The sequence below is a fragment of the Citrus clementina genome, unplaced genomic scaffold, assembly GCF_000493195.1.
Source record: "Citrus clementina cultivar Clemenules unplaced genomic scaffold, Citrus_clementina_v1.0 scaffold_5, whole genome shotgun sequence".
Lineage (NCBI taxonomy): Eukaryota > Viridiplantae > Streptophyta > Magnoliopsida > Sapindales > Rutaceae > Citrus > Citrus x clementina.
The window spans coordinates 12,251,190-12,271,766 of NW_006262201.1; the positions used below are offsets into that span (position 1 = coordinate 12,251,190).

At 33.4% G+C, this 20,577-nt stretch overlaps 1 protein-coding gene across 1 annotated transcript; it reads right to left on the reverse strand.

Moving 5' to 3' along the window:
• Positions 1–14,453: 14,453 nt before the first annotated feature.
• LOC112097939 (putative disease resistance RPP13-like protein 1) lies at positions 14,454–19,068 on the reverse strand. Its single transcript, XM_024183532.1, has one exon. The coding sequence runs from the start codon at positions 19,032–19,034 to the stop codon at positions 14,454–14,456; it is 4,581 nt and encodes a 1,526-aa protein (XP_024039300.1). The 5' UTR covers positions 19,035–19,068.
• Between the last annotated feature and the right edge of the window lie 1,509 nt (positions 19,069–20,577).

Here is a 20,577-nt window from a genome sequence, read left to right on the forward strand (position 1 = left end):
AGTGAGATTGGTCTTTTGAGCGCGACGCCTCTTCAGCGGCTCACGTGCTATGACGTATTCTACTACTAATCAAACTGGCCACGCAAGGGCGGCTTACTGGCTTAGCGTTAAGATGGCTATTCACGCGCGGTTGCGTAGGAGTGAAACTGACGTGCTCTGAAAATGGGGCTAACAAGTTATTTTATGCAAAAATTCAAGTGTTAGTGGCGACGTGATTTGTACTTTTGCTTCCCTAAGCTTCAACGTGGGCGTGGGAGTGGGCATGGTGGTACCGCGGGCTTTTTGTTTAAATATTTAAACAAAACATACATATGTGGCATCTTAAATTTTTATTGAAGATCGAAAAAAGCTATTAAGTTATATATATTTTAATAATATAATTTCGTTACGTCACCGAATCATATAATTTAATATTTTTTAAACTTTAATAAAGATAAAAACATCTCTATTCAAATATTTCTAGTAAAATATATTTATTTATCAGTAAATAATATAATTATTAAAAATAGTATCATGGACTATATCTTTAAGATAATTATTTTTAGAGAGTCTATCAGTGTTAACTTTAATTCAACCGAAAGAAAAGGATTATGTCAACGATGAGTTTGACGTTTAAGAACTTGAAAATAATGGACGGGAATGCCAACATTAACCAAAATATCTCTATTCAAATAAAAATATATTAAGAAATATATAATAGGTAGGAACCTGCCATCAACACTAATGAATATTAGAATCAATCTCTATTTTATTTATCTTTTGTTTATATATCTCTCAACCTAAATTTTTTTTCATTTTTACTCTCTATCTTAGCCTCTCAATTTTTACACAAATTTTGATGATGAAAAAAAAGGTTAAAATACAGTATTAAATGTTTGCATTTTTTGTTATTTTACTAAAAACTAAATATTTTGATCCATGATATAATTATCTCAAGCTCAATTTGCAAAATAATATTATGATTTAATATTATCAAAATAATATTGTGATTTTCTTTTTTACTACAATGTGATGTTAATTTAATTTTGTTGTTTGGTTTTATTTGGGTGCTATGTTGAACATTTAAATTTATATTTTACAAGTGGTAAATTCTTATAAAATTCCTTTTTTAGGAGGTCATGCCAATTTTTTTAGATAAATATTATTGTTTAATTAGTTTAATGGAGGTAAAATTAATATAATTTAACTTATTCGTTTTGTGCTTTTTGGCTTTTACTTTATTTTATAAACTATTAAAAATCTAAAATGTTAGGAAGTGGAGGCTTGGTACAGCATGTACAAATTTGGATAGGCCTATGAGGATCTGGGCCTTTTTTTAAATCAGGACCTGTGCTTGACAAAACTCGACTCAGCCCATCCATTTGCTACTCCAAATTCTATTGACTAAAAGAAAAAATTCACAATAAATTTACTCATTTATTTTCTTAATTACAATTTTTGGGACCTCCAAGAGGATATTAGATCAATCAATAACATTTTGTATCCCAAAACAATTAATTAGATATATATATATATATAAACCTATATTATTATTGAGGTAGGTTTAAGAGAAAAAAATATTATATATAAATTTAGACAGATTTTGAGCCTTTAAATTAAAAAAAATTGAAAGCCTAAAATCCAAGTGACAGAGCATTATCATCATCATCATCATCATCATCCTTTCCTCTCTCCTATCCTTAACAAGCAATCCTCTTAAACTTTCACCATATGAAAAAAATATCAAAGAAAAGAAACAATATATATGTCATTAATAATGTATTTACCAATTAGTAATCAGAATGTGATAGAATCGAAATGAGCTGAAATTAGAATGAGTTGAAATAATAATTAGAATTAAAATGTTTACTAAAACTGTAGGAATCTAAATCAGAATGACATGTGACGACGTAGAAACATTAAAATGTTGATTGATAGTAGAAACTAGGTTTTCAAATAATGAAAATTTTATTAGAATAATTTTGAAAAACTAAAATTTCTCATTATAACCCTAAGTATATCAAATTTACCAAAATAGGCAAATCTGAAGTATTATTTTATAATGAAATTCTCTCAATCTAATTAAGGAAAACAAAATAGCGCCCAAATCCAATATCTAAAAAAAAAAGAAGATAAAGAACATAAAAAAGCAAGAAAAGTAACAAAATAACTTAAAACTAAAAAAAGACCAAGAAAGAAGTGGAATTTTTGACTTGACCACATGGCAAAACGACGCAAGCTTTTTGGGTTTTGTATTGTCGCAAGCTTCGAAACGATATATTATATGCCCAAAACGAACACCTACAGAAGGCACCTTGCTCATTCCACGTAATCAACTTGCATCAACAGGTATTGCCATTGATGTGCTTGTTTTGTCTTGAAATCTGAATGAATTATTGGAAGCTATTATAATAATAACTATTATTATTATTTGGGAAAAATTTACACAATCAACCCTAAAACTTTTCAATTTTTTGAATTTAACCCCTCAAACATTTTCTTATCATAACTAGCCAAATAAATTTTTTTTGCCTCAAATTATCCTCTTCATTTCAACTGCCCAACTCTCTCTAGCCACACCCCCAGACTGTTGTCTCTTGAACGACAAACGGCAAACGGTGGCAGCAATGACAAACGGCAGCGACATTAGCGAACTAAAATCCAACCAAATCCACCATAATCTATCCGAATAAAAAATGAATCCAACAAATTGAAAAGAGCCCAAACCCTATGTAAGCTAACTTCATCATTTTTTTATGATTTTTTCGAAAAGAGTTTGATTAATTTTTGTATACGCACACAACACAAAATTAAATTACGTGGCAATGTTGATAGTGAGTCGTTTTTGGAAATCCATAAGTTATGTGCAGAGACGTCTGTTGCCTGCCAGCCCTTTCATTTTTTTATATCTCCAAAACATTTATTAGAGTCCCACATTTATCACACATCATTAAGTAAAATGTGCCAATTAGTAAGAGCTAGCTTCTTTCTCCTGTTTTCTTGCGTATGTTGCATTCAAGTATCACTGAAAATTTTATACCATCAACAGCTGCAGGAAAATTATATATATTCTATCAATAACTACATGTTGCAATTCTCAATGACTGCCAAATCTTCATACTATGAATATCAAGTAACTTCCAAATCTTCATATCATGAATTAGCACGATTCATGTCCGACCAACTCCACATGCACGACTAAAGCAAAAGATTAATTTTTCAGAAATTATCAAGAAATTAATACAAGTGAAATAAGCTAAGGGTGATTTTGATAACATTTTCAAAGAAGATATAAAACGAAGACAAGAGAGAGAGAGAGAGAGAGAAGTAATTTCAGTCAATGCAAAAAAGGGGCAAGATCCACACATGCATGCATGTGTCTGATTAACAGGATATGGCTTGGATCAAGTATCAATAGAGGAAATAGCAGCTTATAATTTTATAAAATAAGCATCAAAATATTCAACAAGTTTGAGATTTATGAAATATTGGGAAAATAGACAAATAATAAAGAAGCTCATGTAAGCATACTTAAGTATGATTTCCAAATACAAACATAACATGCCTATAACAGTTGGCACTTGTTTCTCTAAACGTGGTAAAATTAAACTTAATAAGATGTTGGTCTACATACTGTAAATTTCTTTTTAGAAAACACCTCAACAGACAGATGTCCAACATTCTCCCACTTGGACCAGACATTTTACTTGATTTGATATTTTCATATACCAATTTTTTTAGACTTAAGAAATATAATACATGAATCATAGCGATAGGTCCTCTAAGAACAAGTATTATCTTCCATGTATTACAATGAATTATTTTCTTAAATCCAACCACGAATGATAACTTAACTTAATGAATAAATCCTATGTTTATTCTTGGTCCAATAAAATTGACATTTTCTCAATATAAAAGAATGTGCACATAAAGACGAGAAAATATCACAATAAACAAAAACATAAACAAGAGTCTAATTTATTATTACATTGCATATACAATGAAAATTATATGATGGAACCAACTCTCATTCGGTCTACATGATCCTTAAACTTCTGTGGTGACATGCCCTTTGTTAAAGGATCAACAATCATCAATTTAGTGTTAATGTGTTCAATGACCACTTTATTTTCTTTAACACGTTCTCTGATGGCTAAATATTTAATGTTGATGTGTTTACTTTAACTTCTGCTTTTGTTATTTTTAGCCATGAAAACTATAGCTGAATTGTCACAATATATTCTTAATGGCCTTGAGATTGAATCCACAATTCTAATCCCATATATGAAACTCTTCAACCACACACCATGCGAGGTAGCCTCAAAACAAGAAACAAACTCAACCTCCATAATGGAAGTATCAGTCAAAGTCTGCTTTATACTTCTCCAAGAAATAGCTCTACTGGCAAGCACAAAAATATATCTTGATGTTGATTTTCGTGAATCAACATAGCCAAAAAAGTATGAATCGAAGTAGTCAATTACCTCTAGATTATCAGTTGGTCTATACATAAGCATGTAATCCTTGGTTCCTTGAAGGTACCTCACTACTTTCTTTACAGCTTTCTAGTGGTCTAAACCTAGATTACTCTGATATCTTCCCAAGATTCCAACAGCAAATGCAATGTCAGGTCTTGTACAGACTTGAGCATACATCAAGCTTCCAATAACAGATGCACATGGAATATTTTTCATTCGTTCCCTTTCAAAATCATTTTTAGGGCATGGGTTCAAATTGAACATGTCACCCTTCACAATAAGAGCTATATTAGGTGAACAATTTTTCATCTAAAATCTCTCCAAGACCTTATTGATATAAGTTTCTTAAAACAGACCTAAAACTCCTCGAAATCTGTCTCTATGGATCTTAATGCCTATGACATAAGATGCATCACTTATATCCTTCATGTCAAAATTCTCAGAGAGAAATTGTTTTATTTCACAAAGCAACCCTTTATTATTGGATGCAAGTAAAATATCATCCATATATAGAATAAGAAAACAAATTTTACTCCCACTGACCTTTTGGTATATACATTGATCTATAAGGTTCCCTACAAATCCGAATGAAGGGATAACATCATGGAACTTTAAATACCACTGACGGGAAGCTTGTTTCAATTCATATATGGATTTCTTAAGTCTGCATATCAAATGCTCACCATCATTAGAGGAGAATCCTTCTGGTTGTTTTATATAAACATACTCCTTTAGATCTTCATTGAGGAATGTTGTTTTCACATCCATTTGATGTAGTTCCAAATCAAAATTAGCAGTTAATGCCATAATGATACGAAAAAAATCTTTCTTTGATAAAGGAGAAAAAGTCTCCTTGTAATCGATTCATTCTATTTGAGTGAATCATTTCGCAACGAGTCTTGCTTTATATATTTCAATGTTGCCCAATGAGTCTTTCTTTGTCTTAAAGAGCCATTTACATCATATGGCTTTTACACCATTAGGCAACTCAACAAGATCCTAGACTCCGTCGGATGATATAGAATTCATCTATTCCTTTATGGTATTATACCATAAATATGATTATTTGGAATTCATGGCATGTGAAAAAGATTCAAGATCATTTTCGGCTCCAATATTATAATCAGATTCTTGCATATACACTATATAGTTACTAGAAATTGCTAGTCTCTTTATTTTAGTAGATCTTATTAATGTTGGAACAAGATTCTCCTGAGGAGCATATTGTTCAATTGGTTGTTCAAGGGTTTCTAGTAATTCTTGAATAGCTTGATCTACTGGATTGTTATCAGCAAATTGTGGAACTTCAACAATTGGTTGCACGACACTTGTTTGAACTTGAGGAGTGTTGTGAACGACAATCAGTCTATCACTTGAGGTGGAAGGTTGAGCATGTAAATGATTTTTCTTAAAAATAATATTCTAAATTCGATTGCTCCCATTGATCAAGTCATTTTCAAGAAATTTTGCATTTCTTGATTCTACAATCCTAGTGCTATGAGATGGACAGTAAAATTTGTACCCTTTAGACCTTTCAACATATCTAATGAAATACCCACTAATGGTCCTTGGGTCCAGCTTATTTTCTTATGAATTATAGATTCTTACTTTAGATGGGCATCCCCAAACACGTATATGTTGCAAACTCGGTTTCCAACCTTTCCATAATTCAAATGGCGTTTTAGAGACCGCCTTAGTTGGAACTCGGTTTAATATACACACACCCGTCTTTAGAGCTTCAATTCACAAGGATATAGGAAGCTCAGAGCTATTAAGCATACTGCACACCATGTCCAGCAAAGTTTGATTTCTTCTTTCTGCTACACCATTTTGGTATGGAGAACCAAGCATAGTGTATTGGGCAATTATTCCATGTTGTTGAAGAAACTTTACAAATGGACTAGGTGCTTGGCCATCCTCAATGTATCTACCATAATATTCCCCACCTCTATCTGTTCTCACGATCTTAATTTACTTTCCACATTGTTTCTCTATTTCTGCTTTAAATACCTTAAAAGCATCTAATGCTTCACTTTTATTATTGAGTAAGTAGAGATACATATATCGTGAGTAATCATCTATAAAAGAGATGAAGTAATTTTGACCATATGAGTCTATGTCTGAACTACAAATATATGAATGTATGATTTCTAATATTTCTGAACTCCTCTGAGCACCTTTATTTCTCTTGTTGGTCTGCTTTCCTTTTATGCAGTCCATACAAGTATCAAAATCAATAAAATGTAAAGTATTAAGTACTCTATCATTTACTAATCTTTTAATTCTTTCTATGGAGATATAATCGAGTCTCTGATGCCACAAAATAAAGGAATTTTCATTTATAACACATCTTTTAATACCAGCATGAACATGCATTGAAGTATAAAAAGTATTGTTTTGCAAATTAAGATGAAAAAGACCATCAAACAATGTACCATTTCCAACAAGTTTAGATTTACAATATACATTACATAACTTATTTGAAATGTTAAAAGAAAAATCGAGTGGTACAAGTCTAGAAACTGAAACCAAGTTTCTAGAAAAACTTGGAACATAAAATGTCTTTTCCAAAAATAAAACAAAACCACTGCTTAAAATCAAACCGCATGTTCCAATTGCCTCCACATGTGAGCGCATTGTTTCTAAAAAAGATGCATTGCTCACTTCTCACTGGCTTCCTTAGGTTTTGCAAACCATGTAAGGTATTTGTTACATGGATTGTAGAACCAGAGTCAATCCACCATGTGTTATGATTAACATCAACCATATTAGATTCATAACAAACAAAAGAGATTGATTTACCTTTCTTCTCAAGCCATTTCTGAAATTTGGGGCAATCCTTCTTCATGTGTCCTTTCTTTTTGCAGAAAAAGCACTTAGATTGTTTTTTAATTTCTTCATAGAGAGGTATTTTGCCTTTCTCTTTCTTTTTGGCTTGAAGCTTGTTCTTTCCTTGTGTTACAGTATATGCACCTTCACCAACTTCCATTATCAGCCTCGTTTCCTCTTAAACACACATGGTCATTAGTTCATTAATTGACCATTTATCCTTATAAGTGTTATATGAAATTTTGAAGGGTCTATACTATTGTAGAAGTGTATTCAGTATGTAATGCACAAGATAGGTTTTGGACATATCAACTTTAAGAAGTTTCAACTGAGCTGCAATGTCCCTCATTTGCATAATGTGCTCACGCACACCTCTAATACTTGTGAACTTCATAGATGAAAACTTCATTATTAGGGTGCTTGCAAGTGCCTTATCTGAAATTACAAATTGCTCATCAATTACCTTCAGTAATGCCCGGACATCATTATGCTGATTGACTGAACCATTAATAGTAGTGGAGATTGTGGTCTTTATCACACTGAGGCTATTAGATCGCTCCCATTTGTCATAAAGAGCAATATCGACTTCAGTGCTGTTATCATGAATAAGTGGTTCGTCTTTCTGAATAGCATAATCAATATCCATCCAACCTAAATGAAGAAGAATTCTCTCCTTCCAAACTTTATAATTATAATCATTTAACTCGAGAATGTCACACTTAATTTCAGAAAAAACTCGCAGGTTGTACAACTGTATTAAATTAAAACGCATGCTTATATTATTAATTTAGGCCAATATAGAGATATCATGTTACAAAATATGAATCAAATAACATAAAACTTACCTATGAGCTAAAGTTCTAATTCAAGTAGATTCACATATGTCTTTATGATAAAACTTTCAAATCATATTCGAATTCTTAATTCATATGGGTACATTAAGAAAATAGTTTGATATTTTATCCTCATTAAGCATACAAATATAATATAAATTCTTGAGGAAAAAAATACATTATATTAAATATGTTTAATCACAATTAATGCCATTATATTATATGTGATCTAAAAATACTTAATATATAATTTTGCATAACTAAGGATGCTGTGGCCACTCCCTAATTAATTAAAATTATATTAGATCACTTGACATTTTTATTTTATTTTTAAACATCATAATTATTCATTCGAAATTGCATGCGTCAACAACTAGATAAAAAAAATGTGTACAAATTTTAACGACATTATCATAGTGATATTTATATGTGGACTATATAACGAAGAGTCAAATACATTAAAAACACCCCAAATTTATGTTCTAAAGACCTAAATTCACAAAGTTGAGCAAGAACATATGACATGTCGTTTAACATTTACACACTCTAATGACATGTCGTACAGAAACAAACTACAGTTGTGTAACAAATGGATGACATGTCATCGCATAAAATATTCTGATGACACATAGGCTGTATATTATAAACTCAAATGACATAATGTACTATTGCAGATGACAATACAACATGGCGTTTACATCATCTCTATTAAATGACATGTCATCCATATTCATCTTCAACCTCCAGTCGGGTCTATACTGCTTCATATTCAACCCGAATGACCCGTATTACAGACCCGACTCTATTTATGATTAACCACCAACACCAAATTAAATGTTTCAAACTCCAAAACTGTTAGGAATCCATTTCCTAATGATTTACAATGGTTATAATCACAACATCATGTAAAAATGACTTTAAGTTTATGAAAAAAAATTCGGGTATTTTTTTGGCATGTATCACAAAGAACTGAAACACATCAAGACAGAGGTATAACATTCTCTAATACCAAATGTAAGCATAGTTAAGTATGATTTCCACCTACAAACATAACATGCCCATAAAAATTAAGAGCGGAAGTTTAGAATCGAATCTCCAACCATTGATGTGTCATATGCAACTGTTTGCTTTTGATTTTGACACTTCTGAAGTCTCTATAATTAGTAGTGATGGTGTAGTATATATTTTCTTTTTATTACAAGCCCTCAGGGACCAAAACTATTGTAAACCATTTCCTTATATTTCATCTTTCTATCAAAGATGAAATGATGGTAGTTATAATTAGTCATCATACCATCTAACAGCTAGCACTTGTTTCTCTAAACGTGGCAAAATTAAAATCAATAAAATGTTGGTCCACATACTGTAAACTTCTTTTTAGAAAACACCTCAACAGCCAGGTGTCCAACAACTCACACTACAAGTTAAGCAGATCAAATAAACAGAACATAGGAAATAACTAATCAATTTAATTCTTCGTGCAATAGCCACGACAACAGAGAAAATATTCCTACATGACTACATTAATGCTACTGGCGTGGATGGTACCATCACCATGATGATATGAGATTAAAAACATTGATTTCATAATTTTATAAAATTTCATAAAGAAGATGTAATTGATTTGAGTTGGTTTAAAATAGAAAGAAAGAATAATAAGGAATGATATCGATGTGGCGTGTGATGAGAATTGATAGAGAACAAATGTTGATCATGTAATAATGAAATATGTATTTACTGAAAGATATTTGACAATAAAATGATGCTATAAAAATTTAACATTGTTTGGAAGAAAATAGTTTGACAATTAAAAGAGATATATATGCAATGCTTTGAGTTTATTTTATCACTTCACTAACCAATTTGTAACTACATATTAAACAGAAGTTGAATTAATTCTGATCTAATACTCTTAGAGAATGTTGAAAATTCTGTATACAAACAATATTAGAGATGAGATATATCAAAATCAATTACAAGAACAATAATAAGAACATATTCTGCAAAAGTTATAAATACATATAATATAAATTTAGTTTCAAATTAGGAAATTATGAATTTGTATAGTAAAAGAGTCCAATAGAAAAATAGAATTTTTTTAAAAAGAGATTTGCTTAGGGAACAACTTTAGCTTGGTTTAGTTTGTGAAGGCTGAAGTAATTGGAAGCAACGCAATTGAAGGAAATACAAACTTCCGATTTTGAAAAAGTAATTGCTAAAATGCTAAAAAAATTGGGGCAATAGACAAATAATGAAGACATATATTTTTTATTTACCATTATACATATATTTTTTATTTTTTATTTTTCAAAAATCGAATGTTGCGATTTTTTTTTTTTAAGACAAAGAAGAAGCACGGTCTCCTATTACTACTATAGCATGTTACCTATTACATATGCACGAGTCAAATTATCAAATAAATTCCACTTTAACAACGAATAAAAGCTAATTTCATTGTTACCCCTGTTGTGCTTTCTTTTCTTTTATTTTCTTTTTGTTATTGAAGTTGCCTTGCAAACTGCTCCAAGCTGATTACAAAATTTCCTCTTGCTCTAGGATCTTTTGAATGGTCCTACTATTTGTATTCCTTTATGTAGGACTAGTTTTTTCTTTAAACAAAATTTCAGCCATGAGAAACCTTACCCATTGAATACCAACTTTGAATTTTATTATTATTCAAACTTAGAAAACTGCAGAAACAAAATGCCTTCACAGCACCAGTTAAACTGTGTCTAGCGACCATGCTGGTTCTATTTTTTCTTTATTAAATATACACAAAATTAAATCAACTGAGCCTCTAGTTTCACTATTTTCCAACTTGAAACTAAAGCGCAGAATTGATGGTATTGGAGTTGCTTATTTAATTTTGCTATAGGTCATGGGGAATCAGATGGCCATCCATTTTATGTCTATTTTATGTACTGTTGGCCACGAAGTAGCTTGGTCACATACGTATATTGGGATGTCATATGCCCTAAAAGATGAAGCTGAAAATCAGTCACAAATCTGAAGTGAAAAACAGTAGCTGGAAAAGAATCTATGTTTTGATTCTTAGTTTATAAGCTCAAACGATTAATAGTGTATAGAAAATGCATGATAAAACGTAGAATTGATGGTAATGGAGTTCCTTATTTAATTTTGCTGTAGGTCATGGGGAATTAGATGGCCATCCATTTTTATGTCTATTTTATGTACTATTGGCCACTAAGTAGATTGGATATTTTATAAGTAGTTTGAAATAAGTCAAAATCAATTACAAGAACCACAGCATATTTTATAAAGGCCACAAATACGTAATATAAATTTAGTTTTGAATTATGTAATTATTAATTCATATATTAAGAGAGTCTTATAGTAAAATAGGAATTTTTTGAAAGAGATTTGCTAAAGGAAAAATTTTTTGTTTGGTTTAGTTTGTGAAGGCAAAGTAATTGAACGCAATGCTAGTGAAGGAAACATGAACTTTTAATTTTTACAAAGTAATTGCTAAAATATTTGACAAGCTTGAGATTTAAAAAAGGCGAGGAAAATAGAAAAATAATGAAGACCTACAAGTTGGCAGAGCAGATAAACAGAAGAAAACATAGTAGATATTTACCATTATACACATATTATTTCAAAAAAGAATGTCGCCTTTTTTTTTGAAAAGACGCACTGTCTGCTATTACGACTACTATAGAATGTTAGCTACTACATATAAGCACGTGTCTAATTACCAAATAGATTCCACTTTAACAAAGAATAAAAGCTAATTTCACTACCAAACGGTTGTGGCTCAGTTGGCAACGCAGGCTGGGTAAGTGGGAAGAGCTCTCGGGTTCGATCCCCACTAAACACACTATTTGGGAGGGGTAAAGAGCCTTAACTGTGACTACACCCCAAATCCGAATTAGTTGGGGTCCAATGCGGTCACCGGAAATCAGGTGGTTTAAACCAAAAAAAAAAAAGCTAATTTCACTGATGGCACATGTTGTGCTTTATTTATTTTTTTTCCTTTTAGTTATTGAAGTTACTTTGTAAACAACGCCAAGCTAGTTACAAAATTTCCTCTTACTCTAGGATCTTTGCAATGGTCCTACAGTTTGTATTCCTTTCTCTTAGATTGGTTTTTTTTTTCTTTAAATAAAATTTTAGGGATGAGAAACCTTATCCATTGAATATCAATTTTGAATTTTATAAATATTCAAACTTAGAAAAATACAGGAACAAAGTGCATTAATAGCCGGTTAAATTATGTCTAGCTGCAATGTTCTTCTCATTCTTACACATGGCATTCTGCACTCTTGCAATGCCATTTCTTGTTATGGCAGCAGCATTCTTGATCATGACATCACAAGCAAATGCTTTTGATTTGCTTTGTTTGATTTTTGTTTCTGATTTTTTTTGGCATTGCGGGATGCTGTTTCCTTTTGATTTTCTGTTTGACTGTTTTTGTTGTTATGGGATTTGGAGATAGTATACATCACTACATGCATGAAGATGACGTAATAAAGTGCTTTTGATAAATTGCCCTTGTCAGTTCACTTAACAAACCAACCATTAATGAGCATATGCCCCTAATGAACCTCAAACTCTCGTACACTAAAAATAAATTCAATTTTATATATATAAAGAGAATTAGTTCTCAAGTATATTATTTGATAATCACAAAAACAACAATTCACTCCAATAAATCTCATAACAAACATGTAATCTACATTGCAAGTCTTTGTAGAGAAAATAGGAAGGACATATAATTAAATTTTATCATGATAAAGAACTCTTAACAAATTCATATACGTATTGTAGTACCCCTTACAAATTCATTTGTTTCTTTTTTTTTTTCCTTTGATCAACAGCTAATTACAACCTGGATACTTCATTTAGTTTTAGTTAATTTTCTGTAGAGTTGTGTTGTGTGAAATTAATTAGAAAACAATCTTTAACGAAGTCTTATGAAAATATCTTATTATAAGTACAAAGTTAGACTTCCCGATCAAGCAACTATTCATCAAATTTTGTATTGTGGTACTGTTGAGCTCTTATGTCAATTATGGCCAGACAACGACTTAGCTAACAGTGAGTTATATGCGAACATAAGAGCTGTGAATGAGCTATGTACTATTTTTATGTGACAAATAATGTACTCTGTTTTTATGGCCTTCTCTCTTTAGTTGTTTTTTTTTTTTTGATACATTGATATTGTAATCAGAAGCTTACTGATATGTGCATTCAGAAATCTTTCGGGAGTTTTTGTCTTTTGATGTAGTTGTAGGACACAATCTGAATATTCTTTCCTCACTTAATACTGGAGAAATCCCGATTCCCAAGCGGTTTTCTCTGTTAGTTGCTGGATAAACTGTAATGTGAATTTCTATCTAATGGGTATCATAATCCTTTTAGTTAGTTTGAGATTGTTGATATGGATATAATGTTTAATATCCAAAATTCAGATAACGTTAAGAGTACTTTTGTCATGTTTCCTTTTGTGTTCGTGTTGGTATCTTAATTTTGTACCCAATGTCAAGGACAATATGAACCTATTTTAGGTAACATGATGCAAATTCATGTTTAAGAATCCATTTCATCAACCATTCCAGTATTTAACAAGAATTATATATATATATATATATATATATATATATATATATATATATATATATATATATAAAACCGTACAGCAAAATGAAGTTAATTTCAACAGCTGAGAAAGAGATAGCCATTGCGCATTCACACTCAATAAAAAATTAATTCATTAATATAGGCATTAAGATGCTTGGTTTATTGATATAATACTTGGCGTTATAATATTCTTTTCATTTTTGATATTTTATTGATTTTATTGTATGGCATGTTCTTGTTTTCTTTTGATTTTATGTTTTTGTTGTTATGGGATTTGATGACGATGTATATGTACGAAGATTATGTAATAAAGTGTTGCAAATTGTGGTCGGTTTAGTATTAATTAACCAAATTTAATTTACTTGGTCAATTGATATTTGTTAGCATTGTTGGTATACAAACACAACGAAAGAAGAACATTAACAATTTTTGCCGAAGTCTTGATGAAGAGAAATATTATGCATAGATAACCGTACAGCGGAAGGAAGAAACAATAGAAACCGAAGTTTATTTCAACGTCTGAGAATGAGATAGGCATAGGAAATTAATTAATTCATTAATTAATAGATTCTTCCTCTGCTAAATAATACGAGCCCATTGTTCTACTCATCATTTTTCTTTTTATTTCAAAAGCCCATTAATCACCGACACCGAACGATATTAATTTAAAACAGTTTTCAATTGAGATTTGAAATTACATGACATACAAACCCAATTTTTTTAAAAAAAGTTACTAATAATAAAATATTTCAGTCGTGGAAACCTCAAAGCCCCATACATAAGGTATATGGGTTAGCAAGTCCCGATATCGTCCTCCATCCTTTCTGCACTTCTCTCCTATCAACGGACATCTCTCAATCCGTAATCGCAAAAGTGAGGAAGGCAGGCCCTTCTCCGGAAAGTATTTGAGCTTGGGACAATCCTCAATTATCAATTCAGTGAGGTTTTGAAGATCAACAATTGAAGAAGATAGGCGTTCCAGATTTGGAAATCTAGAAATCCCCAGAGATGTTAGAGAGGCAGGAAGAGGAAGCGCGTTCCCCAATCTTATGTCCTGTGGCTCTGGTGGAAATGACACCATGCCGTCATCACACCCTCTGATTGCAAGTTTTCGCAGAGAAGAGAATCTGTGAAATCCCCGTCCCCGCTCAATCATTGACTTCCAAATCTCCATATTGCCATCAATCTCTAGTGAACGAAGGTTAGTGGGAAGGCCATCTTCTTCAAGGCTTGGAAGCTCACCTCCTATTATTCTTAATTCTTGAAGAGAGGTCAGATTGTGTAATCCCTTGGGTAAGGCCTGTAGTCTCTTACAATAAGATATCTCCAGCCTCGTGAGTTTTGCACAAGGCAATCCCCCTTCGGGAAAGGACACCAGATTTCCGCATCTAAATAAAATAATCTCTCGAAGCTGGTGGAGATTATGTAAACCACTCGGTAAAATTTTCAGATTTTCACAATCAGAAGTGTCGATTTTTTCAAGAGATGTGTTGTTGTCCAACCTTTCTGCTATTGACTCCAGCTTTGAGCAAAGCGATATCCTTATCTCTCGAAGCTGGCGGAGATTATGTAAACCACTCGGTAAAATTTTCAGATTTTCACAAAAATAAATGCGGATTCTTTCAAGAGATGTGTTGTTGTCCAACCTTTCTGCTATTGACTCCAGCTTTGAACAACTATTAACTTCAAGGAACTTAAGAGACGGAGGTAGATTGCCAACTTCAAGGGACTCAAGCTTGGCAGGTAACTCGTTTTTTGAAAATATACATGTCAGAGATGGACAATTGAAAACAAGCAAGTTCTCAAGAAGAGATGAGGTGTAGTTTCTTCTGCTGCTGCTACTTTGGATGCCCCCTTCCACTGTCAAAGTCCTTATATTACTGCAACCGTAGATATCCAACCTCTTAAGGCTCGGTGGTAGCTGGACTCCAGCAATATATGTCAACAATTGGCAATGCAAAATACACAAGATCTCAAGAGACGAATTGTTGTCGCACATCCATGCCTCTGGTAACGATTTCAGTGCATCACAACCGTCAATCCTAATTTCCCTCAACTTGGAAGGCAGAGCAACCTCAGGAAAGGAAACAAGGGAACTGCAGTTTCTGATTTCTATCTTCCTCAAGGAACTGAGGCTGAGCGATGGTTGTGGCAGCTTCACAAGGCCTTCGCAATGACTCAATCCTAGATATTCAAGTCTGCCTGACAACTCGCAGAGCTGCTGTTGTTGGTCTTTCTCTTCCTCCGCCACCAAGGATTGAAGTTTGGGACACCATCCAATCGTTAGTCTTTTGAGAGAGCAAATGTCTTGCAGTAATCCGTTATGACTCTTCCAGATATATGATTGCTCTTGGATATTGTTTAACTCCAATTCTTCCAATTTTGGTAGTCGCAGCTTCAATGGCCCTGCGAGAAACACTTGTTTTGATGCATCTTTACAAACCACTGAATTCTGTGAGCCTATATGATCAGTTGCACTTCTCCACACAACCTTTTTACATCCACCAATTTCCAATTTGCAAAGAGCTGGAAGACTCGTAACTGAAACTGACAATTCTTCACATCCTTGAATAAAAAGCATCTCCAGTGCAGGAAGGTGGTCTGGAAATGTTCCTTTCAGTTTAGAACATCTTAAAATGTGAAGCTCTCTCAATTTAGGAAACCCTTCAACTCCTTGACTGGATCCATGAGGAATCCAGTCTTCCCATTCTGGGATGTTTTCAAAACGAAGAGTCTCCAAGCATCGAAAAGGAACTGGAGAATCATTCCCATAGAACTGTGAACCCAATCGCTTTACTCTACTCATTCTACGTAGTGCAAGATGCTTTAGAGAGGGTAGTTGCCCGACTGATGGTAGGGTAGTACACATGCCACAATCTTCAAATTTTAGGGCCACTAAATTTGAGAATGAAGAATCTCCTAACCAAGTTGGAAATTTTGTGCCTCCATAGCCACTTATACAAAAATGCTTCAGATTTTTATGAGGTTTTAGCATGTCAAACACGCCCTCTTCAGCTTCTGCCTCCCTTGAAGCTGAACCATTAGTACTGCGAGTCCATCGAAGCCATAATTCTTCAAGATTCTCCTTTCTATCCAATTGAGCCTCCTCGGCATCAACAATGTGTTTTACATTCTCCAAATTTGAAATGTTAAGTGTCCCCTTAAGATGCATCAACGACTTTAGCTCTCGTAACCCGGAACCACTGTCTTTTCCCACAACAAAATTACACAACGTCTGAAGACAAGTCAGCTTACCAATTCCTAGTGGCATTTCCTCCAATGAATGTGTATTTGAATTTTTTAGATGATGCAATCTGATGAGGTCTTCCATGTCTGCACACAGCTTCTTTAGTTGATGACAATCATTCAATAGAAGTGTGTGCAAATTGTAAAGCTTGTTGACTGATTCCGGCAATGTTCTAATACCAGTTCCAGACAAATTAAGATACCTTAAATACCTCAAATCACCAATAGAATCTGGTAGCTTGGAGATGTGATATCCACATAAAGAGAAGACCCTCAAGCGTTGGAGTTTGAGCAACTTACGAAGAATGCTACGAGCCAAGTATCCAGGGGAACTATTTGACAACATTACTGGTAAAAAAGTTCGTAAGTGTTGGATATCAACCAAGTTCCCAAACCTTTTAACGCCATCACATGCTCCACCAATGTATGATAGATGACGAAGATTTTTGGAAAAACTTTGCTGCTTGTTAACCTCCGAGGTATTCTCCATTGTAAAGTGTATTTCCCCTGCAGCCCATTTAGCAAGGTCGTTGATAAGATCGTGCATCACAAATCGTGATGTATTGTTGCTTGATTGCTGGAAAAAAGATCTTGAATACAGCTCTTTAAAGAAATCACGACCTAAATCTTCACTAGGATTTTCACTCTCTTTGTGATCCAAGAAACCCGAGGCACACCATAATAAAATTATCTCCTCCTCTTCAAATTCATAATCCTTTGGTAACAATGAGCAGTATGCAAAGCATTGTCTCAAAGTTGGAGGAAGATAATAATAGCTCACTGCAAGGGCTGGTATAATGCCACATCTCTCTTCTGGTAATTCCCATATCTTGCTACTGAGCACACCTTCCCATACACGTCTGTCATGTTTGCCACGTAAAAGTCCACCAAGTGTTTGTGCAGCCAAGGGCAAGCCACCGCATTTGCTCACTAGCTTCTTGCCAATTTCGTCCAATAACTCACGTGGCCCCAGAGAATGTTGAGCGAATATAGCTAGACAATCATTATCTGACAATTCTTTTAATGGATGAGGTGGAACAGTCCCCATGATTTCTGCAACCTCGTGATTGCGAGTAGTGACGATAATCTTACTTCCCTGTGCACCGGCTTCAAATGGACGGCTGAATTCAACCCAATAATTGTAATTCTCGTTCCAGACGTCATCTAAAACAAGTAAAAATTTCTTTCCAGATAGTTGCTTATTTAGCTCCACTTGAAGCTTATTTAAGTCGTGATTATCCACATTTTGGCCAGCAACAATCGATGTCAAGATTGCTTTCGTTAGCCTGATAACATCGAAATCATCAGACACACAAGTCCATGTCTTGAGATCAAAATGATCCTGCACTCGATCATCATTATAGACATGCCGAGCAAGAGTGGTTTTGCCCAGCCCACCCATACCTACAATCGGTACAACAGAGAATCCACCATCATTTCTTAAATCATCCCTCAACAACAAATCAATAACCTGCTTCTTTTCTATTTCTCTGCCATATACTTCCGTTTTATTCACCAAAGAGGTTGTGGGTAGCCTTTGACTGGATTTTTTGGATCTCCCAGCTGAACTTACGTTCAAACCCAGCGAGTCTTTCTGTGTTACAATAGCTTGAAATCTTTCGTTGATCTCTTTGATTTTGGACATCATGGCGTAATCAAACTGAATCGATTGTGGAGTAAAAGTGGTGCAGCAAGTAGGAATGAGCTTCCGAAACTTACTTGTTCTTGTACGACTGCTACTGGGTTGATCAAGAGCCGCAGCTGGATCTCTATTTCTAAGCAGCAACTTCCTCCGCAAAGCCTCAGTTTGAAACTCATCCATCAAGTCTTCAACATCATAAGCCAAGTTCTGAAGCTCGCCAAGCCACAACTTCACAGACTGATCAGCCGTCTTCTTCTCCTCAGCATCATCAAGCACCGCCTTGATCATCACCAGCATCTTCTTCCACTTCATTAGATCGGCCTGGATTTGCTGTTGGCGTGCAAACAACCGAATCCCCTCTGAAGCTAACTTATTGACCAGCAACTCAACCGACGCCGTAAGGATTGCCTCTCCGATGATTGACATTTTTTTTTTCTCTTTTTGGCGCAAAGAAAGAAACAGAATTTTGAGTTTTGAAAAGCAAAATGAGAAAATTGAAAAGCAAAATGCATGTAACAAGTCTTCCACTTTTTTATTCCAGTAAAGTGAAAATAAAAACAGAGCCCACCACCCATTAATAATTTAGCAATTCACCAATCACCGGTCACCACCACTTGTTACCAGATTCAATAAATATAAAATCGCATGTTGATATTTGTAGGGTCAAGCAACATTGATCCAGTGTCCGGGTAAATGCTGAATAAAGAGGAAAATGGAATGTATCTACTACGAACTTCGCTTTACAAATCTTCGAACTCATAAACCAAGTTAAATCAAACCATTTCTTTCTCCCTCTCTCTTTACTATATAATTACTTTATTTATTGAATTATTTTCCATGCAAAAGCGAAGACTTAAAAGAACGATAATTTAGCAAACTTCACTTTATTACACGAAAGTGGAACCAAAAGCTAGAGGCAGCCTCCACCACCATCAATAATTTAGCAAGCTTCACGCGCTTGCGCTTGGACCAAGCATCATTGAACAATTGGAAAAAATGAAAAATAAAAATCAGTGTCCAGCAAAAAGAATCCATCTTTATGTGTTGCTTCCTATTCAGTACATGCATAGATAATGTACATCGACCTGGCATTTAAAAAATGGAAGTAGAAATTAGAACATACTTTGTTAGATATATTAAAAGTATCAAGATTTAATTAGAGTTCACAGATTTACACGTGTCTAGTTTTAATTGAGAGATAAACTAATCATTAATACTCAGGTTTTCTGAATGATTGAATAATGATATTTAATTATTGATGTTTACAAAATTTCTAAGAAGTGATGACTAATACGTTGCGATATGTATTTGTGCGGAGTGGCAAACATCGAGAAAAGCAATAAAAATGATCGAACTTTAATATAACGAAAAAGGTAAACTGTGGAAAATTCATATTTAATTCAAGACACGTTATAAATATCACTTTCCTTAAAACATTATTTACCCCCACCAATTAAGTGATGCACATAGGTTAAGCAAATATGCCTCTAGGATATAATGAAACACTTCTTTATTTGCTTGCATTGTGCTTGAATATTCTTGAATGTTACAAGCTTGTCAGGAATCAATATATTGTTTCTGCAAAAAAAAAAATAAAAATCTATTGGATATTTGATGCATAGATGAAATTCATTTTAGGAAATGGGGCTAAAAAAAGAGTGGTGTAAAAACATTTTATTCATGTTTAAATGGCATAAATATACTTGTACTCTTTTATTTGGCTTATCATCTTTCATGATACCCCTTCATTCATGACCAATAGATCAAGCAACCTAATCCCCACTAAAGCTAACTTATTGACCAACAACTCAACGGATGCCCTAAGGATTGCTCTTGGATGATTGACTTTCTTTTTTAATTCTTTTGGGTAAAGAAAGAAACCGAATTTTGAGTTTATGGAAATTAAAGCAAATGAGAAAGTGAATTAGCACAATGAGTTTGTGATTGCGAAGGGTCCAGCAAATCTAGA

What these genes read in the sequence shown, in the direction of transcription:
- LOC112097939 (XM_024183532.1), bottom strand. Translation starts at nt 19,034, where the DNA reads ATGTCAATCATCGGAGAGGCAATCCTTACGGCGTCGGTTGAGTTGCTG.